Source organism: Poecilia reticulata, linkage group LG22, assembly GCF_000633615.1.
Source record: "Poecilia reticulata strain Guanapo linkage group LG22, Guppy_female_1.0+MT, whole genome shotgun sequence".
Classification (NCBI taxonomy): Eukaryota; Metazoa; Chordata; class Actinopteri; order Cyprinodontiformes; family Poeciliidae; genus Poecilia; species Poecilia reticulata.
Window position 1 is genome coordinate 13,662,680 of NC_024352.1, and position 16,979 is coordinate 13,679,658.

The window sequence follows — 16,979 nt, forward strand, 5'->3', positions numbered from 1 at the left end:
CCTTGGCAGTGCGACAAGCTTATTAGAATGTTTTCCATGTCGTTAAATAATGTTTTGAGCCCCTGCCGTGTATACGTGATTAATTAAGGATTGACGTCTGTCGCGCTCCGTTAGACTGACACGTCGGCCGGGGGCCCAGAGTTAGAGCGGCCCTGCCTGCCTGCCTGCCTGTGTGTGTGAAGGAGCGGGAGGGGAGCCTGGGGAACGCAGCGTAGAGTAGAGCAATGAGGGGGGCTCGGTGCACTGCGAGACCAGGCAGCATTCTCCAGCTTTTGTTGTGGCTCTGTATAATGCGTTAGGGGGCCAGAGCCAGGCTGGCCACTGAAGCATGCTCAAATTGGCCAGAGAAAAGAGTCCTCACGCCACACAATAGAGGACAGCCGCACGCCTGCTTAACATAAGAAAGTGGCTCTTATTCTCCCCCACCTCCTTCCTTTTTGCCTCCACCCCCAACCCCCTCTGCAACCCAAAAAAAATATATGAAATGTTTTGTTTTTTTTTTTGTTTTTTTTACAAAAAACCTTTCAAATCAAACAAGTTAATTTTATAACACATTATTTTACACATAACCTAAATAACAAAAGTTGTCATCTGTTGACAAGACTGAGCAAGAGATCCCAAATATTTCCATGTCCTTATTTCTGCCTAAAGTCGATAGTTTACCTAAATAGTCTTTTTTGTGGTTAATTTTTGCTTAAATCAGCCACTCTTCTGTTGGTAGGGTTCTTCCTCCAACTGACAGAGTGCCAAGGTCAGGGCTATTGTCCTGGTTCTCTGTCACTTACTGGTCAATGGTCTCAATGGCAAGATGGCAGCACAATAGCAGTAATCGATCAATAACAGTCTTTCTAAAAGCCGGGCAATCTAGAGTTAAATGGTTATCAACGTATTTTTGTGACATTTAGTGATTGAAACAACAGGAGTGTCCCGGATCAGGAGTCTTTTTCCTCAATACTGATCCAGGCCATTTAGGTCCAGTGCCTAGTTAAAATTAATAGAATCAGTTCCACGTAAGTGATTGAAAACCTGTTTAACTTCAAAAAGCTGAAAAATAACAATACATTTCATCAGTATCACACTTTACTTCGATAATGGCATGCAGCATGCCATGGTCTCTCCTATTCTTTTTTGCCTGACGATAACAGGTATTTTGCCACAACTAGAGTTTATGCATTACAGCCTTAGTATGTTACTCCAAAACACGTGTCCTAAAACATGCAAAACGTTTAAGTACAAACTTATTTGTATTGCTGATAGATTAGAAACTGCTCTCCTGATTTGACCAACACGTTTCATCTGACTAAATGTAATATGAATGTTAAAGAGCAGCACAGCCAGATTCCAGACTTGAATCTTTGGACGGAGCTAAAGATTAGGAAGATGGCAAATAGGCTTTCTAATCTCAAAGATTTGGAGCTTGTTGTATAAAGCGCTTTCCCCCGCAGCTGCTGATGGTAATGTTTAATCCTTGGTTCATGTCTGTCAGCATGAATTAACATTTAACGCAACAATCAATAACTGCGTCACAAAGAGGAAGAAAACATATACAAGTCACACTCAACTTCTGTTGTTGCTTAGTGTTTTTACTCCAAGTTTTTGTCATACTTCATTAATAATTAAACTATTAATGAGCAATTCGACTGAATCATGTGCAGACAAATCTTACAGAAGCATCTCCATACGTCAGAAACTGTGTGCTTTATTGTGAACCTCAGGAAAATGACTTTGCGTGTGTCTGTTACTCTTTCTCACCATGTACAGCCCACTTCAACAAATATTAAGAAATGCTGGTTTTGGGTTAGCACTTTCTGTCAAAAGCTGAAGATTGGAAACAAACATTAATTCCTTGCGTAAAATGTTCACCTCTAAGAACATTATTTATTAGAAATAAACAACCACATTAAATATATAATGTCAATTATGGAAATGGATAATCCTACTCAGATTGCCAGGATTTTTTTTTTTTTTTTGAAAGACTTTAAAATCTTAAATTGCAGGATGTTTTATATGATGTCAACACATTTGGATGGTTAAACTGGGCTAACTATTTTTAACCTCCTGGACTGAATCATTTTAAGCTTTATAAATCATTTTATGCAAATAGGATTAGTAATAGTCAGGATCCTTACACAGAGATTAAGACTGAAATGTTCTGGAGGTGACACCTGTTGCGTTTAATACAATGAAGTTCACAATAACAAAATCATTTCTAATTATCTTATTTGGTTGTGATATGAATAAGTGTGGTAGTTTGCCTTTTTACTTACCCATGACCATCCTTCTTCCTGCTTCTTCATTATGATTGGTCCTCTAACCCAGCCTGTTTTACATAAATGCACACAGATCCAAAATCAGTTGTCAAAAAGTTCATTTTTATAAGTTCATAGTTTTGCTTATCAAGTTGGTTGATTTGCCAAACCGATTTTATAAAACCCAGATTTGTGGGAATTGCTTCTTTTGTTTAGTGTCTAGTTCTGATGACATAGACAGGAATTGCCACAGTCTCTCCATGTTTTTCACTGTAAATGTCTGTGTAAGAGGGTAAACAAAAACAGATTGAATTTGGTCTACAAACTAAAATACACAAACAAGAATACATTTTTGCAACTTATTCACTCATAAATAGGCTGTGATTTAGTTAATAAGAAAGGTCCATCCCACAACAGTCATCAACCGCAGAGTTTAGTAATCTTTACCAATTATTTTAAAATTCAGTTATTGGCACCTGAAGGACGCGTGAAGCAGCTAGAGACATTTCTAGGACTTTCTGCCAGGTTTAAAAAGTCAATCTCAAAAGATGTAAATATGTTCAGATTTCATTACATGGTAAATTTCACAAAGGTGCATATTAATTTTGTACATCTCTAGTTTTTTTTCAGCCATTTATGTTCCTTTTGCCCTTTGATATAATACATTCAGAAACACATTTCCATCAGTAGTTTGTTCTGTGTGGCTAAGGAATTGGGGTTAGAAGTTCATAAACGTCTAATAAGGACAATAAGCAGCCGAGTCAGAGGTGAAGCTTGACAACTTTAACACAATTAATTGACACACCAGGCATGATGCACACCATGACAAATCGACAATTTATTTTTATTTTTATTTTTTGTGGTGTTTGTTTTTGACTTATTTGTTGCTGAATAAGTGAGACATGTCATTGAGCAAATAACTTTTAAAAGTAACTTGCTTATTTTTCATAGCTAAAATTTGCAGAAACCTTTAAATTCTTCTTTTTTTTTTTTTAGCTAAGATTAATTCAAACTTTCCCACAAAATCTACTGTTAATCTCTGACCTGTGAACTCTGTTGTCATTTCTTTATAAAACATTTGAAATCAAATATTTCCTCTTATAATTGTAAAGGTTGTTTGATACTTTATAGTATGATAAAATGCCAGAATGAACCCTGTCACCCCTGGGCCAGGCGGAGTGCATTCTTTCCTGAGGATGAGGCCACATTTATAGAAAAAAAAAAAAAAGTCCTGTGGTAGCTCTGTTCAGTATTGACGTTAATGCACCTTTTGTTGATGCAGTCGGCCATTCCTACTGCCAACACAGCTCCACTTTCCTCAATGCTGATTTCTTTACTCACACCTAAAATCAGGTCCCCTCTGCTCACACACACAATCGAAAGCACTTTGCCGTCTGCATTTGTAGCTTCCTCTAAAATGCTTATTTCAGGCAATCAAGAAACAGTTTGTTGCCTGCTAATTACCTCTGACTGCACTGCACATTATGCTTCAGAGGTCAATTACCAACAAAATGAGGGTAAAATTGGCCCCTCAGCTCTAAAGCTCTTCCCACCAATTTTCCTCATGCAGCACTGATGTTGGTTTGACTTCCTGCTTTTTATGTCTGTGTTTATTCTATTTTCCTTTTGTTCACCTGCATAGCTGTTTACTGAGGGTTTGGGGTTACTTATGTCACAAATACATAGGTGGCACAGTGTGTTTGTGTGTCTCCGATGCTGCAATTGTATGCATGTGTTTTGTTAAGGTGGCCCTCGGATCAGGTACAAACAGGCTGATGTTTGAACTGTCGGATTTGCTCAGGTTTATAGCCATGAAGGCAGGTGTTTCCGAGCTGGACCTTGGCTTTGTACACACATATTCACATACACGCTGCAGATAAGGGAGAGTAATTTTGCTCTTGTTGAGAAGCAACATTCTTATACCATTTTGTGTATGTGTTTTGTATATACGAGTATTTTCAGTTTGGTGTAAACCCTTTAATGTCTTAATGCCCTTTGTATGTGCATTTGGTGTTATACTGTACACATTTAAGAGGTTTGTGCGTAACCCTCTGCTGCATGGCATATGTTGAAAGAGTACCCATCTGCTGCTGAGCTGCTGTACCGCCTCAAAACAATACCTTGTCTCTGGCTTTAATTACAGGTTTGCTGGTGTGTGTACCTACATATGACTCATGAAAATAGAAGTCTTTTGTCCTCCCTCTTATCCAGTGTGAACAATCCATCTGCTGCCTCTCGTCTGTCTTTCTTTCCCCCCTCTTCCGTATTGTCATTTACTCTTGAATCTTTAACTTTAATCGTCTTGCTCTAAATGACTAGCCTACCATTTGTAGTGAAAAGCTTGCACCGTGTTGCGTCTTTTCATCCGTTAAGGAAAGATTGCGTCCGCTTTCTTCAAAACTCATGGCCTGCAGAAAACGTAAATCTAGATTGGTAAAAATGTTAGTTTGTTCCAAGGTCACGGTCAAAAATCTGTCACTATAAAATTTTAGTAATATTATTCATTTGTTTGTGTCCATTCACTTCTTTAGGACGTTTTGAATACCATCGTCCGCTCCTGCTCGCCCCGCTTCTTCTTCCTTGGTCTACCAGGTTTCACGATGCTGCTTGGAGATTTTATCACTGCTGCTGCCCGTGTCCTTTCTTCTGACTCCAAAGAGGTACAAATAAGTTTTACATTCAGATTTACTTTGAGTATTAATGGTGCACTGAAATATGGATTCAATCAAAGTTTTTCCACACATACTTATAAGTATATAAATTCAATCTGATCGTCTTATCAATAATTGTCTTTATCTCTGGTGTCCAAAGTTGCAGCTTATGTTGAGATGCATTCAATTGTCTGGAAGTTATGGTAATCCCACTGTAGATTGTTCTTTTTTATCTGTGATGCAATTTTTTGATTTATTAGCATTTTTTGTGTACTAGTTGAGTTCTTGCTCTGTAAGTTATTTATAGATCTATTTGACTATATCCATAAACATAAACCACAACATGCTTGAGTAAAACATTCTTTGTCTCCTTTCATGATTTTGTTTTTCACTAATTAATATCATAAACCAAATTTGGCCACATTGTTTTATGACTAATTCACTAATTCAAATTGGAATAAGTAGTTAATGTAATTTTTTGTATGGTTTTGATTGTGTTGATTTAATTTGGTTCTATATTTCTGAATGTGAATTGTAACCGTCTTGTAAAGTGCCTGAATTAAATGTGATCAAGGTTAATGTCGAATGCTGGACAGACAACATTCAACTCTCTCTTTTAAAATAAAGATCTGAGGTTAATGGATCATTGCTTTTTATTAATTGAACACATTTTGAAAGTGTGTAAATTGGTTGATTCACTTTGTTTTTCACTGTCTTTGTCTTTTTTTTCTCTCTCAAATCTACCGATAGCATAAAAAAAGCATTAGGAGGAGATATAAGGAATGCTTGAAATGTCTGTCACTTGTATGACTTGTACAAAACTCAAGAATGTAATTTGGGGAAAAACCTTCCAGCATTCTTGCCTTATTGTGCCTGAACGTTGGAGTGAGCAACAATGGCAGAATTTATAACCACAAATTACTTTCCTGTGATTTACTAAAAAATGGAACAAGGTTGTTCTACTGTCTTTGGAAACTAAATCAAAATGTAAAAAAAAATCTTAGCTCATGACTGTATTTGTGACAAAAACAGTACTTTATTAGAAACTGAACAAATGCTTCTGATTAATGATACATTGTTAATAAAATAAATCACTAAGCACACATGGTTGTTAAATTCTCCATGGTAAACTAACCCTCTGTCGTGTTTAATGGTCCATGACATAATGTACACCATTTTTATTACTTCAAACAGAGCTAGGAAAGTCATGTGACGTTGTGTACACAGACTTGATATGATTTCTGACAATATTTGAAACAATTATCAGAAAAGGTTGCAAAAACAATGCTGTACTGCAGCAATATTGAGATGCTTGAAACTATATTGGTGTTCCTAAATCAGTCTAAGCTGTCAAGCCCCATGTAAATACACATCTATTTTTAACTTTTCACTGAGCAATCTGTTACATTAAAAGGTAATCCAAAGAGATTTCTTTATATTTCTCAAGATTAGTAATAATTTAAGATAACCATGTTATTTATAACTTTGACTGCTGATTATAAGGAGTCAGTGGTATGACGAATGCTATTATTCAGCCAACATCTATTTATACTATGGAAATAATAAGATGACAAAACACAAAGACTAGCTAATATAAAGACTAAAAAAGAAATAAAAGTAAATGCTAAACTACAAATTTAATTTTGAAAATAACACAAATCAAACTGGTTAAGAACGAGTGCTGCACAACATATTGAAGCACAACTATATATCGGTGTGTATGCAATATTACAGTCATAAAGGACTATTTGGAGGGAATACTTGGTAGGAAATCATATTCATTTCAAGATCTGAATGCTCATGAAGCGTAGTGGTGCTATTTTGTATTTGTAAAGATAGAAAATTTTAAATTAATAGTAATGTTCCTGTTAGTTTCATGTGTTGCATTCATGTTGTAAGTTTTCACTTGACGTTTGTTTTTTGGGTGTGTGTTCATTTCTGCCAGGCTCCAAGGATAGAGGCTCAGACAATCTTGGGCTCCCTTGTGTGTTTCCCCAACCTGTACCTCCAGATTCCTGTTCTGCACTGTGTGTCTGGCTCTAATGACGTCAGTGTAGGCAATGAGGATATCAAGGTGAGTATGGTGAAAACAGTGATGACATTTCAAAACAAAAACCCATCAGTGTAGGTTTCAGTAATTGATCTAGCCATTTCTTGGATTTTAACAAACATGAAGGTGGACAGATTCTTGAAAATTCAATTTAATGAAGTTGGACTTTAAAAAACATACTGCATTTATATGTGCAATACATGCCAACTTTTAGCTCACATTATTTTTGTATACAGTGCTTCAAAATAGACTTTATCACATTTTAAAAGGTTTCAACATTTGCTTCTGTTTTTTGGGGGGGCGGGGGTACTTGACGTCGACTTACCCTTTCATTACAGTTTGGGGGAAGAATATATGTGTTTTTTGTTTGGTTTTTTATTAATTTTCTGAAGTTGAACTTACTAAACATACCAAAATTGACAGCTGTAAAGTATTTTGTAACAAGGTGATTCATGTCTTGGCAAGAGATGCAGTTTGTCCTTAAAAATTCTGGACTTGGATAAATAGAGGACAAAGTAGTAATTGGCAGCCCCCACAAAAATGTTTACAGCAGATGCTCTTCATTTGCAGTTGCAAACCAATGTTAGTGGTAGAGCTGTTTGTCAACTGGTTCTATCATCATCAACAAGAGAGCAGCTTCGATGCTGCATCTTTTCATCACTAAAAGGTCTCTCTTGGAAAATGTTAAACATTCCTCCTTTTTTGTAAAGTGTATCAAGGTATGCAGTTTATCTTCACAAATGACTGCATTTGTATAGAGATTCCTTTTAATGCCTTTCCTAATATCACCATGTTAACTTACAAATGTTGTACAGATGCCTCATTCTTAGACTTTGGGACTAATTCCCAACCTTTGTAAAGTTCTAAGCTGCTGATTTTTAAGTCAGTAAGGCTGCAAGTTTTGCAGTGTAACAACCCACTGTGAAAGCATAGCCTTGTCCCCTGACAATTTTTGAAAAGTGCAACCTGTGGGCACAGGGGCGAGTGTGGGGAATGAGCAGAGGGGGTTTTACTCAGGAGGAGGGAAAACACTGTTGCCAACTTAGGGCCTTTGTCTATATAGTTGGTGACTTTTCAGACACATCTAGCAACTTCTTTTCAAAAAAGCTACTAGTTACATTTTTCTGGTATTGAAGACTTTGGCGACATATAAAATCCCAATCGCAGTAACTGTCCTGACTGAGTGAGGAGCGAGTGCTGCCCTGAACCCTTCCACTATCCTAAGTACTGCAGTGAATATCTCACAGTCGTCCTTCAGCGAACCGACTGCAGTCAGAGCAGAGATGAGATCTATTCCACTCAGTGTCCACAATGCAAATGAAACAAATGCGCACAAAGCTGAAGAACGCTACAGATCAATGTTCACTATACCACAAAAATTTCACAGTTTGCACAGAAGCATAAAGTTTGCAATTAATGCAGGTTATCTCTTAAAAGGTTGATGTGTGGTTTAATGCTGTAGATTAGTCAAGTAAGTGCCTTTGAAATGATTATTTGAGAATTAATTGTGAAATTATTCTGTTTGGTTTTCTGCTCAGAATTATCTGGTTAAAATTCTTCTGGATGCAGCCACAAAAGAATATTATGAAGGAGCAAGGTAATGATCATCTGTGCTGGTCTCAATATTTTACTCTAAAGAACTACTGGTAGTTTTTGTTTGTTAGTTTAATAAATAGTCATTATTTTCTACATATCTTTCTAGGTTCATCTCAATAAATCAGAACGTCATAGAAACATGTATAGATTTTTCTCATTCAGTTTAAAGAGTAAAACATAACATCATAAAATATAGATTAAGATAGATTAATTACTCACAGAGTGACTTGAACCATTTATTTCTATTAATAATACTGCAACTAATGACAATCGAAAATTCTGTTTCATTTTGTTTCTGTATTTGTACTGGAAAAGAGAAATATTTTCTAACTGCAGAAATACTTTATGTATAGATTTGTAAAAAAAAAACAAAAAAAAAACCTTGATTCTTCTTAATTAGCATGTGCCGTGTTCTGATTATGCCATCCAGGTGCATTGCTGTATGCAGCCTGGGCCTGTGGGTGTGTGAAGAGCTCACGCAAAACAACATTCACCACCTGGTTAAAGATGCCATCAATGTTCTGGGAGTAACACTAAAGGTTTGTAACTTTAGAAATGTTATGTTCACAAATTGTGAAGCAGAAAGCTTCACTTTTTTAAATTACTTTAATCATTTGCAATTTAATGCATCATATTTCTAGGGGGAAAAAATAACAAAATCAAGATAATTAAATAAATAGGAACATAATAGCTGTTGTTATTTTACAATCCCTATTGGGGCTCGGCTTTAGCAAAAATGAGAGTTGATTGCATTAAAGGACTGTGGAACAATTTGGACATAGTGAAAGACCGAGGAAAAAAGTGTTAGAATAAAACATGTCCATGATGTGATGTGACTCATAGGTATATTTTAGAAGAACCCTCTTTTCTCGCTGAGTGAAGAGATGCAGAGAACCAGAGGAGGCTGCCCCTTTTTTCCCCCTCATGGAAAAGGATTTTGGGCGGTGGCGTAATTTCCAGGCTGCTCGCTCTCGGTAGATGTGGGCCAATTTAAGCAGCTACATCTCCCAGCTTCCTGCTCAAGCACCCCCTGCCTCCCCCACCCCACCCCTTCTCTAATGGAGCAGTAATCACTCCCCTGTACAACTTGACACACAGACTCAACCAGCCCCAAAATAGAGGGTATAGGCTGGGTGGGGGATCTAGGGGGAAGAGTGGCACTGAGAGTCTCTTTTCTAAAAGCAGGTGCTGAACTCTCAGGGCCCCTTTTTGTGTTTGGCCATTTCTGTACTCCCCACATTGTCTGCCCTTGTTACATGTTGAGAGGCATTCAGCTGGAAGAAATGGGAAATTCTATTTCTCCACAAAGAATTTCAAATCACTGAAGAAATCCACATTTGAAGGAAAATTGTCAACAGCTCAATTCTTTCCTCCGATGAGTCTGGAGAAAATGAGGCAGGGTGGTGAAGTGAAATGAAATTATGCTGATAATCTGCGCAGTAAGTGAAAAACTAAATTTAAGGAGAATTACGGAGAATTTTGCCCCAGAAAGTGCGTCTTTCGCCAAAACTTTAATTCACCATCTTCAATAAGCCTTGGCTTCCTGCTTCTGTAAGATTCAGGTATTTGAGTGAGACCTGCTGTAACAAGTAGCAGAAAATGAACTTCACAGTGATCATCACAGAGGTCTAACTTTTTGGGAAGTTTGAAAGGCTTAAAAGCTTTAAAGTATACTGGTCTGTCAATAATCGTTTTGCATAGAAACACGCGTCAAAGATAAAAAGGGGAAAATTTAAGCACTCTCCAGTCTTCCTTTACATGGCAACGTAGCTCACTGCGGTTTTTGTCGGTTTTTGTTCAGATTGTTGAGCTGATCGGAAGCACACGCACAGGAAAGAGAAAACATTAATTACTTATCTACTGACTTTTAAAATGAACAATTGTTAGTATTTGCCCATGTTTTCTAGCCTTAAAGTGGTTTAGAAACCCCACTATTCATCCTCTGAGACACAGATGAGTAAAATGTTCTCTTGTCACGACTTTTGATGATTAAACTCCCAGGTAGTCTTTTTGTCTGTGATGAGGTTGTCTTTATCTCTCAGTCTAAGGATTTTTGTATTGATCTTCTGATAAAGTGTGGTCACATTTAGTCTGTCTGATGGTGCTTTGGATGCACCACGCTCAGTTTCCTCCCGGCGCTTTCCTTCCTTGTAAATTATCAATCTGTTCGTGATATGACACTGAGAAAGCGCCTTGCTTTACTTGAAGCAACCAGCTGACTTCTTTCACTTTGCTGTTGTTCCGACAGCACATGTCCAACACAGTTTGGCTGAAACATCGAGGTGAATTGATATACAAGATTGTCCATTCTTCTTGGACCAGTATCGTAAATAAATGCTTAGTTTTTAGTGATTTATTTAAATAACTAATTTCTATGATAAAATGACAAAACATAGGATTTAAACCAACTTAGTGCAAAAGTTTTGAATGTACTGTTATTTTTGTCCAATCCAAATAGGGTCAAAACTATACAACTGAATCCAAGCAAAAACATACAGTCCTACTACTATTTGGTTAATATTTTGTACATTGTTTAAACTGTTTTTGTCACCGTCAACAAATTTTTGATTTGGTCTGCACAACATGTTGCATATTTATTGGTGTCACAGCATCACAAATATCTGCTTGTACGGCAATACATATTTGCTAACCGTATGTACTTTCAGCCCACCCATACTAACAATACATATCAAATGACGCTTGTTATGTAATACGGTAGAATGTGGGGTTTTTTTGGATCATCAGAGATGACCTTTTCTTCATCCAGCAGTTGGATGTCAGGAAAAGGCCAGCTAGTACCTCTGCAGATCCCACACATCCTGGACACAAACTGCTTATACGTGTACTTTCAAGTCATGCTACTGAGCACTATTTGCAGATTTCAGCTACCACAGAGTCACTTTCTTCTTGATGAACACAATGAAGATCCTTCTGCTAGAGTAGTCAGCTGTCCAGTTTTGAAGCAAAATAAGCATATTGCATAACGAGTAAAGCTGATTCTGATTCTCAAAACATCAGATGTCACCAATCCGACATTTTTTTTTACCTTTTACCTTATTACTGAGATGGGCCTAACATCTTCACTTTTTTGTGCTTGCTGAATTAACTACTCATTATCTGGGCTCTTTGTTGCAGTTGGAAGACAATTTGTCTTTTTAAGTTCCTAATATCACCTCTTCTTTCTTTTAGTTTGGAAACAAAGTAGTGGCCCAAGTCGCCTGTGACATGTTTCAGCTGCTGATTTCTCACTGGGAACGACTCCAGAGGCTGGATCCAACTCTTCCCAAGAAGATAATTGAGGTATCACACATACGCATATACAGTAATGGATGGACATTTCTATTGTTTTAAAAGGAAGCGGTGGATCAGTCATTTTTTACTTTTGCATGTAAATACTCCAAATTCAACAATTTCACATTTATTTTCCTGCACAAGTACGGCTCTGCGTATGAATAGGAGAGCATAACAATAGATGTGTCATCCAATTATTTTTCACCTTGTTTTGTCCCAACACAGATCTTTGTGGCTACAATAGCCTTTTTGTTGCCAAGCGCAGAGCACTCGACAGTGGAAGCAGACAAAAAGGTACATCTATAGATCTAAAGGCCCTTGATCTATCATGTCGGAATGGTGCATTTGCAGAGGAATGTTTCCACTGAAGTGATTTGTTATCCTTTTTTTCCTGTACCTTCATCTCTCTAAGGCTTTCTTGTCAGTTTTTTTCTTTGTGGTAATGCAGTTACTATTGATGCTTGTATAGTTACATCTTAATATTTGTTTTACTAATCAACTTAAAAAATGCAACTGATGTAAAAATTAGAATTATTATGAAGAAACATGGAAAAGAATGGATTCTCAGCAAAGACAGGCTGCGTTATAACTTACACACTCGTGGAAAACTGTCTGCTTAGAATGCTGTTTCCAAACATAGTAAAGGGAAGTTCAGTGTTAGGAAAAATGTGATACAAAAAAATCCTCTGGACGTGGTAAAGTGCTATACAAGTATACGCCATTTACAAAAAGGTTCACAAGCAACAGGGATACACAATGCTTTGTGAGGATTGTGAAGCAACATTTCATAGACTTGTTTTTCAGAGAGACACCTGGCTCCTACTGAGTCTTCATAAGTCGCGAAAATAGTGGTGCACAGATAAGTCAGTCAGCTGACGAATCATCCCAGGTTTTCTTAATTTTTGGAGTTCAGTGATTGGTCGATCTTATCTACCTCTGGAAAGGTCTGGAAATCAACCACTGTCTTAGCTTGACATTTTGATTTTGCTTCACTGGCTGAATGCATTTATTTAGTAATCAAAGACACATTATACTTTAGACAGCTTCAACTTCAGGTTGAACTGGGCTTTACCCAGGGGTTCTCAAAGACTCTGAAATGTAGTTCTGTGTTTTGGGATTTTTTACTATCAAAGGTACTAAAGTACAAATTGTGGTGTAAATAATCTGCTTTTAGTCTAAACATTAGTTCCAAGTGTTGCATATTTTGAAATAAAATGAAGGTCATCTAAGTGGGTGTAGAAACAAAAAAAGGCGTTGGAAATTACTTGACAACCCCTCCAAATCAGAGACCAATTTTAGCAATTTGTTGTTTTCGCTATTTGTGGATACTACATGCAATAAGATCTTACTATTCAAGTTGATTCACGGGCAATACTTGGTACTAAAATGCTCTCCATGATTAGGATGGAAAGCATAAAAAAAAATCTAGAAAAAAATATATGTAGAAAGTTGGACCTGTACCATAAAACCGACACCTCTGGATTGATTTGTTTTTCTTTGTTCGTCTAACATTCTTGTTTTCAAAAGAGCTGAATTTATGCTTTCAATATAACAAACACATTAAATTTATTACTCTGTCATTTTTGTTTTGAAAAGAATTCCCCCCCAAAAAAAAAGCAAAACAAAAAAACCTGATGTTCTAATATACTGAGATTCACTTGTAGATATACCTAAAATATTATGTATCTGTCACTTTAAGATGATGGTTTCGCTGCTACTTTGCTTGCTGGACTGGTGTATGGCTGTTCCCCTGAGTCTGCTGCTAGAACCCATCACCAAGTCGTCTTTGGAGCCCCACTCACCCAGCAAGGCACCGCTCCTGGACTACATCTACAGGGTGAGCGTTTAAATCCGAAAGTTTCCACTTAAGAAAAAAAAAAAAAACATATATACATATAATTTTTTTTGCATGTTCTGGAGGATTCATTACCTTCATTCACAGAGACGGCAGCCTTAACTATACTCCCTCCACCAGCACAATGCCACATGGGATTGTAGCTTTAATTAGACTCACCTCCACCATGACCTCATAACCATGCCTCATTTAACATTATGGTGGAATAACCATATAGAAGCGTCCATCGTAGCTGACACCAATGATTGGTATTTGTCATATGTAGAAAACCTTTACAAGTCCACTCTAATCTTGATTTGATTGCTTAAAACATGCAAAATATTCAACATTTAATCTACATATCCGTTTTTATTCCTCCAACTTTTTTTTATTTATGGTCTGACCCTGAGGATGAGGGCCAGGCTTTAGGCACAAATGAATGAGGTATTATTCATTCCCTCCTGTCTGGGCAGATGCGGTCAACGGCAGATCTTTGTAAGGATGTCACCCCTGATAAGAAATGGTCCAATTATTCAAACAGGACCTTTTGTCCAATTGATAAGCTCAGGCTCTAAACGCTTGTCCTGGAGATTTGAATGGAATATGTCTTAATATGAGAGAGACTGCAGCTGCTATGAAAGCAAATACAATTAGGCATGATTGGTCGTCCATCGGCACACAAAAGGCGCGGTCCCTCTGGGTTTCCTTCTGAGGTGTGACAATATTAGTGCAATATCAGGACCAAAATCTCTTTACATTTCTATGGGCTCGTTGGCTTCTAATTATTCTGTTTACCAAGCAGAGAATAACCTCGCTAATAGGAAACAACTTCTTTTCTTCCCTTATTTGCTTGTGTCAGTAACAGGGAGTGTTATGCTCCTGTAATTACCAGTTTATATATTTTTCAAAACACAGCTTAAAAAGACACTGCTGGGGAAAAAGGAAAGGGGCAAAAGAAGTTGATTTTGGTGGATGCTCACAGCTTTAAAATGCAACATTGCTCCAGACCTCGGTGGTTCATTGGAGTTGTGCTCAAGCTTCTCCATCTGCTCTCTCTCTCCCTGCCTCAGCAGCCAGCTGCACCACCCTCTGTGTGTGTGGATGTGTGTGCGTGCGTGCGTGCATAAAGAGAAAAACGGCAAGAATATCATATCTGCATTTTTGTTTACATACATATGCCCCCTTGTTATTTGATGTATGTGTATGTACATAGTGTACTTGCATCTCTGCGCAATATGCGCCCCTCGAACTGAGCTATGCTTGTTTATTCTGTGTTACCTTCCAGGAACTGTTGCTATGCGAGGTGCACTCACTTACTTGTCAGGCACAGCCGTGCCCCCCTCCCTCTTTTTTTTTTTTACCTCTCCACTGAGGAAGCTCTTTGGGGCTTTGGTGTAGCAGCTGTTTGGTTCAGGTCTTTTCAGCATCAAGCCGCCAATCCCTCCCCCATGCACTCAGCTTGGTAGAAGCATCCACATACTGTCTACATTGCCCTACACAATACTGTTTCACATGGCAGGGCCAGACTGCCTCTCCAAGCTTCTCTCAGCCAAGTGTACTGAATGGGATTAGCTTTTTTTTTCTTCTTTTTTTTTTTTGCATGGCTTTACTCAAGTTGCTCCAGTCTGAATAAGAGGCGCCCTCATCTACATACATTTAGCATACGTTTTGCACCGTCTGATAATTTTTTATCTATCTATCAGCAAATTTTGCTCTATACAGGTGTTTGTGTGTGTATGTTTGTGGTGAGAGCAGAGCGCAGGGATAATGTCTTAATTAAATCAAACAGTGTAAACCTGTCCAATGGCTGTAATCAACTGCCCCAGTGCGCCTTATCTAGTGTTGCCAACGGATGCTCTGCCATCTGTTATGTAGATCGATACACTCACACATCAGAGGAGAAATGGATTAGTGGCAATAAAGACCCTCTTTTCTTCACCCCCAACCCCCCCCAGCCCTCAACTCGGCCTCGCCTTACGATGTAAATAGACTGTATATTACCCCCTTTGCACGCTCCAGGATCTTGTCCGTCTCAAACAGGTCTGCAGGAGCATCTCTGCGCAATGTCGTGCCAGGCACAAAGCGATCTTATCTTTACGCATTAGGGTTGAATTTAAGTCTTCAAAGTGCAGCGTGCTCTCTCGTCACAGAAAAACAAAACAAGCACACTTCGTCTGGACATGATCAACCTGCTTTTTTTTTTTTTTTTTCCTTCTCTCTCTTCCATCAATCAGGTGCTTCACTGCTGTGTGTCCGGCTCCAACCTGCACACCCAGCAGAGCCACTACCTGCTCAGTCTGTCGGACTTATCCAACGAATACGACCTGATGTTGGGTCAGGTGAAGAGCTTCGAGCCACCACCCTCCCAAATGACCACAGCAGACTTTGGCAACCTGTTGACAGTAGCTGAGGGTAAGGATGCAACAATATGGACCAGTGTGATGTTTCCCACAGTAACATTGAGTAAACATCCTACAGTTTCAGAGCATTAACACAAAAGTACAAAACAGATCTGCACAAAATGATTAAATGGGTTTTATGTAAAACAGAAGAGCGATAACTTTTCATACTTCTACAGAAATAACTTGATCCAAGAATGAAAGATGACAATATTGATAAAAGTAAGCTTTCAGCTTAAATACTATAGATGTGTGGCCTATCAAGAAGTATTTGGGGCCACTTTTAGTTACACATTTTACAAGATGGAGAAGTGATTGCAATCAGTAGTGTGAATTATGTTATCTATTGTTTATTGTGTATATTGAAATGGGTTTTGTACATCATGCTAGTTCAAAGTGTAATTTTCTTAATTTTAATTCAGTCCATAATGTCCCACAATTGTGCTAATTTGACATTTCTTTTTATATAAAACTAATTAGATATTAATATTTTATTTCTCTTTTAGTTTTTCTTAAAACAAAGCCTTTTCACACTAGATTGTTGATTTGAAACTGTTGAAATAATAATCACTTAATACGAAGTTGATTTTTAGGGGTTTTTTCCATATTGTCCAATTCTTTTTTTCTTTTATGCATTTCAGTTCATGGAGTAATTAAAATAATGTTGAATTTAGCTGAATACAGCACTGTAAACTTTCATTGAATTACTAGCTAATATTAGCTGGTTAGTTGGATAGCCTGTCTGCTTGGGTGGTTAGCCTGCAACCATACAGCAGGAAAGTTTTGTGTTCAAGTTTGCATGTTCTCCCTGTGCATGGTTGAGTTCTCTCTGGATGCTCTCTGGCTTCTTCCCATAGTTCAAAAACATGACTTAGGATAATTGGTCTCTAAATTATAGGTGTAAGTGTG

The 16,979-nt window shown here is 37.7% G+C and overlaps 1 protein-coding gene across 7 annotated transcripts in view; it reads left to right on the forward strand.

Annotated features, from left to right (window-relative positions):
* Positions 1–16,979, forward strand: part of ralgapa2 (Ral GTPase activating protein catalytic subunit alpha 2) — a 108,162-nt gene that overhangs the window by 45,932 nt on the left and 45,251 nt on the right. For all 7 annotated transcript variants that reach the window (XM_017302569.1, XM_008399567.2, XM_008399570.2 and 4 more), the window contains 8 exons: positions 4,781–4,909; positions 6,846–6,974; positions 8,489–8,547; positions 8,977–9,085; positions 11,736–11,846; positions 12,063–12,131; positions 13,537–13,674; positions 15,906–16,083. In XM_017302569.1, coding sequence (XP_017158058.1) covers positions 4,781–4,909; positions 6,846–6,974; positions 8,489–8,547; positions 8,977–9,085; positions 11,736–11,846; positions 12,063–12,131; positions 13,537–13,674; positions 15,906–16,083 — 922 coding nt within the window. The remainder of the gene's footprint in view (positions 1–4,780; positions 4,910–6,845; positions 6,975–8,488; positions 8,548–8,976; positions 9,086–11,735; positions 11,847–12,062; positions 12,132–13,536; positions 13,675–15,905; positions 16,084–16,979) is intronic.